The 7,571-nt window shown below is 25.1% G+C and overlaps 1 protein-coding gene across 3 annotated transcripts; it reads left to right on the top strand.

Annotated features, from left to right (window-relative positions):
• The first annotated feature begins 437 nt into the window (after nucleotides 1–437).
• On the top strand, nucleotides 438–6,648 carry LOC112639107 (cytochrome P450 4C1-like). Of its 3 annotated transcripts, none has more exons than XM_025411998.1 (13): nucleotides 438–550; nucleotides 1,414–1,755; nucleotides 2,038–2,147; nucleotides 2,381–2,471; nucleotides 2,616–2,801; nucleotides 3,742–3,835; nucleotides 4,749–4,851; nucleotides 4,960–5,062; nucleotides 5,302–5,408; nucleotides 5,498–5,566; nucleotides 5,763–5,931; nucleotides 6,117–6,296; nucleotides 6,361–6,648. In XM_025411998.1, the coding sequence occupies exons 2-13, from the start codon at nucleotides 1,593–1,595 to the stop codon at nucleotides 6,558–6,560; spliced, it is 1,575 nt and encodes a 524-aa protein (XP_025267783.1). In that variant the 5' UTR covers nucleotides 438–550; nucleotides 1,414–1,592; the 3' UTR covers nucleotides 6,561–6,648. The 3 variants fall into 3 exon arrangements, with proteins under 3 accessions (XP_025267783.1, XP_025267784.1, XP_025267785.1); XM_025411999.1 differs by lacking the exon at nucleotides 2,038–2,147 and having other exon boundaries at nucleotides 449–550; nucleotides 1,414–1,614; nucleotides 1,702–1,755; nucleotides 6,361–6,647; XM_025412000.1 differs by lacking the exons at nucleotides 438–550; nucleotides 2,038–2,147 and having other exon boundaries at nucleotides 1,603–1,755; nucleotides 6,361–6,647.
• The last annotated feature ends 923 nt before the right edge of the window (nucleotides 6,649–7,571 follow it).

The raw sequence follows: 7,571 nt of genomic DNA, 5'->3' as shown, positions 1-7,571 counted from the left end.
AGCTTTCCAAAACATTATAATTAAGTAAGTTTTTATTAAGTACTTTCCGAGTTATGAGACATAAAACCATTTCTTAATTTTATATAAATCATAAAATATCTTGTAAAATATTCATTTCTCCATTTTATAATAATATTTTCATGTACAAAATAATAAGAGTAATCAAATGATGTAAAAAAACACAGTTGTTTTGAAGAAAAAATATGTAATTAAATATGTAATTAACAATGAATTATTTTATTTCGCGTATTTTCATTTTCTTCGTGTGTGCAATAATACTTGTAGATCGGAATATAGGCAAAAGAAGTTGTCGGCAAAATATTGTGCGCAAATGAAGCAGTTGGCAAACGGGATCCCCACCCATTAAGAATAATATCTGATTATTATTACGATCTTGAATTGAAGAACGGTTATAAATATGAGCGTCACATTTATCTTATTAGTTCGCGTAAATTTATTGCATTGAATTATGTATTTCCATAACGCAATTTGTGATTTCATTTTAATGATTTGAGTTGTGTTTCGATCGTCGCATCATATAATCTATCAGGTAATCTTCATAATATTTGTACAAAATAAAATTTTATAACATCTTTTTGCAAAATTTCAGTGTTTAATATTGATTAATTAGCGAAAACGTGGTTTTAACAGAAATTATTTCAAATACCATGAGTCCTTAGTTTTGTCTGATATTGCAAAAATTTTATTAATTAATTATTATATATTATATATATATATATATATATATATATATTATATATATATTATAATATTAATTAATATTATATATTAATTATTAATAATATTATAATATTAATGTATAATAATATTTAAACAGAAAAAAATTTCAAAATATTTATTTGTTTATGACAGAATTTGCAAATACTTTAAATACTTTATAACTTTGGTTTATTACAACTTTGTATCATTGCATACCAATAAAAATATTTTCATTGATTTAAGATATTTATAAATAAGTACAGAAATGAGCTTTAATCGGATATTATGATATGACCTTAAGAACATGTTTTACAATTATAGAATAAATAAAATTATAAAAATACTTATAAATTATAAAATTATAAAATTATAGAAATAATTAATGTTATAGATTTGACATATAATAGATCTATGATGTTAACACCGCCTTAATATTATAAACTATTAAATACATTTAAGATGTTGCAGTAGAATCTGGCGAAATTTTATATTATACAATAGAGAAACAATTGCAAGAAATTGGCAGATTAAAAATTTTTTTTTTGATTAACAAATTTGGTGCATATGTAATATTTTTTCCTGAAATGAATAAATTTATCATATCTTTTATAGCTTGATTAAATTATTACAAAAAATATGCGATTAATGTATTACAATGATCTTTTATTTTCTCCCTCTCTCACTTTTTTTTAGGATTAATATTCTTTAGAATATCAAGATAGTTGCCAAGTTTATCGAAAATCTAATATCTACTTTTACATGTATCAAAAAATATTTATGCAATACATATGAACCAAGAATAAAAAAAAACAATAAACGGAAGAAGATTCAGATTACTTAGACGGTCACAAAGAATATCAGTTTAAGAAACGATGTTTACTATATCGTTATTATGTATGTTTATTTTATTGATATATTATTTGTATAACAAGTATTACATAAATTATAAAAGAAACTGGCAACTCATTAAACTTATACCAGGACCACCGGGTTTACCAATTGTTGGCAATGTGCTCCAATCACATATTTCAGAAGGTGAATACAAAATTTTTAACCTATTCATATTAATTAACAAATGATCTGTTATTTATAAAAATTAAATTTATAAATAATGTACTTTGAAACATATATTTATCAAGAATATATATAGATTTCTTATCTGAGCACTTTTCTCCACAACAATTATTTGTTTAATTAAAACACAATTTTTTTTATTAATATGTTTCCAACGAATTTGAGTAAAGATGCACTAATGTTGAAAATAAAATTAATCCCATCAAAATATTTGTACATTAATATTTATAACATAATTTTCAGAAGATAAATGGAAGCTTCACTGTACATTATCTAATGAATATTATCCTATCTTTAAAGTTTCGAGTTTTTCCATTTTTGTGGTGTTTATTCGTCATCCAGATGATTTAGAGGTAATAAAAGAAATTCAATTTTCCAGAGACATTACGAACTAGCTTTGGAAATCTTGCAATTCATAAGTAGATTTTTGCTCAGATAGATATGTTTCTTAAAAAGATAATAAATAAGAATATCCCTAATCAATGAGACAAGATACAAATTTTAAATGCAATTATTATTTATGTATTTAATTCAATGAGATATAATAAACAGTTTCTCTTCTTTAACATGTTTTCGGTGATTTTAGACGATATTAAGTAGCACAAACCATATCGAAAAAGGTCTTATCTATCACGCATTGCATCCTTGGCTCGGCACAGGACTTCTCACCAGCAAAGGTAAGTAATGAAAAGATTACAAAATAATATACGTGCAATATAAAAGAAATAAATGTAGGGTAATAATATTATTTACTGTCTTTCTGACAGTAATCTTACATAATATTATTTGTATTTTATTGTAGTATCTTGTTTTTGTTATAGGAGTTAAATGGCACACGCGGCGGAAAATATTAACACCTACATTTCATTTTAATATATTAAACCAATTTGTTGATATCTTGACCAAAGAGAGCGATTGCATGACTAAATCTTTGATGGATGTTAGAGGGACAGTAGTAAAGGATTTATTGCCATTTATTAGTGAACATACGCTAAACGCGATATGCGGTAAGGCTATTGTAAAATTCTCATTGTACGTTATGTTCCAAAATTCCATTTTGAACGAGATCATTTTTTAAGATTATAAGATAATAAAAAAGATAACTTCTCCCTATACATATATCGATAGATGGATGGATAAATAATATCTGCACTGATAAAGAAAATTGACATTTACATTAATTAGAATCCTCATAGATTCAACAGTATGTCTGTTGGAAAATGGACGAATCAGAATTCTTGTAGGAATTACCAGATGAATCTGATTAATTTCTTTCTGTTAAATTTATCAAATTTTCTGGTTAATAATACTAAACTCGCCAACACAAACTCGTTTCAAATTTTTTCCGTGTCAAAAGTCTGTTTAATATTCTGAATTCCAACAAGATTATTGGATAGATTCAATCCAGATTATTGAACAATGATTTTAAATTCAGTTTGTTAGAAATTAAACTGATAAACAATGATGCAAGAAGAGGATGCAGCTCAAACACACACAATCAGAGAGCTAGCGTCCTCTTTCTGGCACTACTGCACGTAAGAGAAAAAAAATGTACTTTGGATTTAATGTTAATACTAGTTCTTTATATACATTTCATGGCAAATATTGAATACGAGTTAAGTTAAAAGTGGCTCGCCGCTTAACGGCAAGCAAAAAAATTAATATAACAAGAAATTTTAAACATCCAATCAGAAAATACTAACTTAACCAAACAGTAAAATCTTATAGTAAAATCTATTAAACGTTCTAGTTATGAAAAATCGTGTTTCGTGATAACTAGAAATTACTTTGTTTGATTTAATCAAAATGTCTTCAATCATATACGTCTTGTTGGTACAATCAAGTGATTTTTCTCAGTGCGGTTTTTTATACTTAAAGCTATGTAAATATTCAGCTATAATAATTTTTGACTGTTATTTATTTCTTATATAATAAATATATTTGTAGAAACCGCCATGGGTGTTTCTTTACGAACTCTCGGCGAATTTCAGCAACAATATCGAAATGCAGTTCACGACATGATCGAATTGATATTTTATAGGTAATTTATGTGAGTGCAGTAAATATACATAATTATGTAATATATTTATCATCTTTCAAGATATGATTTTGATACATATACACAGTAAAAATAAAATTTTAATTATAATTACATTTTTTGCATGTTCACTCTAAATTTTAAATTAAAATATCTCATTCATCGTATGTTACTTATTGATAATCTAAAAATGTTAAATAATTCACATAATACTTTACATTTATTTTTGTTGTTGTGACTTTAAATGTAATATAAAAATAACAAATTAATTAAAAATTACATGAAAAAATAGTTACAATAACTCGTAATAATTGTTGTAGGACATTAACGTATGATAGTAATTATTTTAACTTAAATTATTTGTAATAGAAGCATTTGATTTTAGGAAATTTGATTATTTTGCATATTAAAGTTCAGGATTATTTGAATAGATATATATATACACATCAAAATTACTTTAATAATATCTTAAAAGTTCTCTCATAAATATATTATACATTAATTATAACAAGATAAACAATTAATAAAGAATGTCAATTTGTTTAAACGGGCAAACTGCAATGAAAATGTATCGTTCATTGCTAAATATTTCATTATAAAATAAACAATATTTTGAAATTTTAAAAAGATAGGAAATGTTAGGACATGTTGTAAAATTAAGAAAAAAATACAATATATAATAAGATCTAAGGAGAAATCATTTCTAAAAATTATAACTGAAACAAAAGTACAATGTTTTGAAAAAATCCTATCTTTTTCGTAACAAATATAATTTAACATTTTTAATCTCTTGTACATGATTATTTAAAGATTACTTTCACATGTTAGAATGGGTTTAAATAATATTTTAAAAATAAGGCTTTTATAAAATTATATTATTATTGTAATTATATAGCTTTATTAAATTACTGTTTAGAGCATTCAGGCCTTGGTTTCACAACGATATGGTATTCTCATTATCATCACAAGGAAGAAAGCAAAAGAAAATCCTGAAAATATTGCATGGATTTACGGAAAAAGTAAGTAATATAAAAAACCTTAATTTAATTCCTTCAAATATGTACATATAAAATTACACTACTATTAAGATAAAAGAATCAATGTAAAATTTTGTACTGTGTACGTAGATTATTGCGGAAAGAAAACTTTATCACGAACGTACCAATGGTCAATACTTAAAAAACCTTGAAAGTGATAAAGAAGCGGCGACAAATGATGAGGTGTTTGGAAGTATGTACGATTAGAGTCTCTAATTTAAATTTGATTGCGCAATCTAATATTATATGTTATATTTATAGTATTTATAGTAAACATAATTACACGTAAAAGTATAACATATATTTGCTGTAAAATTAAATCATTATTTGTAATAGAGTTTGAATTTTAATCAAAAACAAGTTTAAAAACGTGTTTAAAAGTTAAATCGCATCGCGCAAAAATGAGTTCGTCCCTAATATGCTTTTTTTTAGTTAAAAAAAAGCGGTTAGCCATGTTGGACCTTTTATTAGCGGCATCTCAAGAATATTCTTTAACTGATTCGGACATCAAAGAGGAAGTTGATACTTTTATGTTGGCAGTACGTATCTGTAATCTTTTTTTATTAATCTTTTTTTGTATACGTTATCTAAGCACATATAATATATGATGATATGATGATAACTGCAGGGTCATGATACCATAGCGACGGGTATAACGTTTACTTTATTACTATTAGCTGAACATAAAGATATTCAGGTATTTATTTCTAAATATATTGCGATACATTATTTAAATTACAATTTATAAATGTCAAGTTCTATTTTGTTACAATATATTTTTTTACTATACGTAAATATGTATATCACTTTATTTTTATATTTTGATTTATAAGAATTTATTTACATTTATGTAAATAGAAAGAAATATATTTAAATTATTATGAATAACATAGGAGCGTGTGAGGCTTGAAGTCGATGATGTGATGCAAGAGAATGGAGGGAAACTTAACATGAGATCACTGCAAAATTTATCATATTTAGATAGATGTTTAAAGGAAGCGTTACGTTTGTATCCCAGCGTGCCTACACTATCACGATACACTGGAGATGATGTAAAATTACGTAATTAATCACTTTTTTCCTATATATATCTTTGAATATGTTACGTAGCACAGAATATATTATGGAATGTAAAATGATATTAATGTATTAATATTTTAAGAATACATTATGAACATTTCGTTTTTCTCAAAATATCCTTTTTTGTAAATTTTAATATTTTTTTAATTTTATAACATGCTTTCCAGAATCATATGTCGTACCCGCTGGATCGATCTTAGTGCTTAATATCTACGCAGTTCACAGAGATTCCAATTTTTGGCCAAATCCGGATGTATTTGATCCGGATAGATTCTTGCCTGAGAAAATAGAGAATCGTCATCCTTATTCTTATATACCTTTCAGTGCAGGACCAAGGAATTGCATAGGTAAATTGGTTGCAATTATTGTTTCTCCTTATGTCGATCAATTTTAATAAATTTGATATTGTAGGTCAACGATTTGGTCTCTTGGAGATGAAAGCTATAGTAGCTCCTTTGGTGCATAATTTTTATTTGGAACCCGTTGAGTATTTGAAAAATATTCAGTTCAAAGCGGATATAATTATTCGTCCTACTCATCCAGTTCATGTGAGATTCATCCCAATCACATGCAAACGAAAATCGTTTAAAACTAACGCGGATGCTTCATAAGTGTAATAAATTGAGTGTACCGCATTGCATTGGAAAAATTGAAGAAAATAGTTAAGGATATTACATGTTCTATTTTATGATTAAAATATTACATATATATATATATATATATATATATATATATATATATATATAGACATTATATTTGATCAAAATATCCACACAGAATGTCTTATGAATCAAATCCCTCTAAATCGATCAAAATGTTCAATAAAGTTTATTTATATTAAGGCAATATATATGTATGAATTTTATGATAAATGACGATAAATAATATAATAATCTAATATAAAATGTACATATTTTGTATAATTTATAATAATTTTGTATATATACATATATATACTCCTGAACAAAATTAACGCATAATTTTTTTTCACTTGTTCTTTAAAATTTTTTGTTAAAATTTAAATATCAGCTTTTAAAGAAAAAATAAAAAAAATTATGCGTTTTGTCGAGGAGTATATATATTAGCAAAACATTCTTTTGCACAAAATGTTTTGTGAGATAAATTTGATACTTTGTTTTATTATCGTTTTGTTTTCAATGTGATTCTTTTTTAATGGCACGAATTAATTGATTCATTAAATTAATGATATATAAATGCAAATGCAAAATTAGATTTAGAAAACTAACAGTAAGACGCTCCTATATGGTATACATCATATATCGTTGTATACATACTGCTCAACAAAATTATCGCATGGGTAACTTTATGTCAAAATTTCGGATAAATTCAAATAAACATAACTCCGTCAAAGATGCGGAAGAGACATTCTTTAATCAAAATAAATAATAATATGAAATACAAAATTATAATTTGGATTTTCATAACCGATATATTTTTTTTATTAAACATCTTAGTATGATGAAAAGAATGGATATATTCTGATTTGTTAAGAACAAGCTTGGGATGAAATGTGGGAAATATACAAATCTCTTCCTAATGATGAAATAGTAAAAGCATTATTTGCAACATTCTGCTATGGTTACACGTATAATTACCACATA

This window comes from Camponotus floridanus, unplaced genomic scaffold (genome assembly GCF_003227725.1).
Source record: "Camponotus floridanus strain SB8 unplaced genomic scaffold, Cflo_v7.5 scaffold468, whole genome shotgun sequence".
Taxonomy (NCBI): Eukaryota; Metazoa; Arthropoda; class Insecta; order Hymenoptera; family Formicidae; genus Camponotus; species Camponotus floridanus.
Note: the sequence above shows the minus strand (reverse complement) of the source record. Positions and strands in the feature narration are given on the sequence as shown.

What these genes read in the sequence shown, in the direction of transcription:
- LOC112639107 (XM_025411998.1), top strand. Translation starts at nt 1,593, where the DNA reads ATGTTTACTATATCGTTATTATGTATGTTTATTTTATTGATATATTAT. An exon ending in CCAATCACATATTTCAGAAG is followed by an intron (nt 1,756 to 2,037) that starts GTGAATACAAAA and finishes CATAATTTTCAG; the next exon opens with AAGATAAATGGAAGCTTCAC. An exon ending in ATCGAATTGATATTTTATAG is followed by an intron (nt 3,836 to 4,748) that starts GTAATTTATGTG and finishes ATTACTGTTTAG; the next exon opens with AGCATTCAGGCCTTGGTTTC.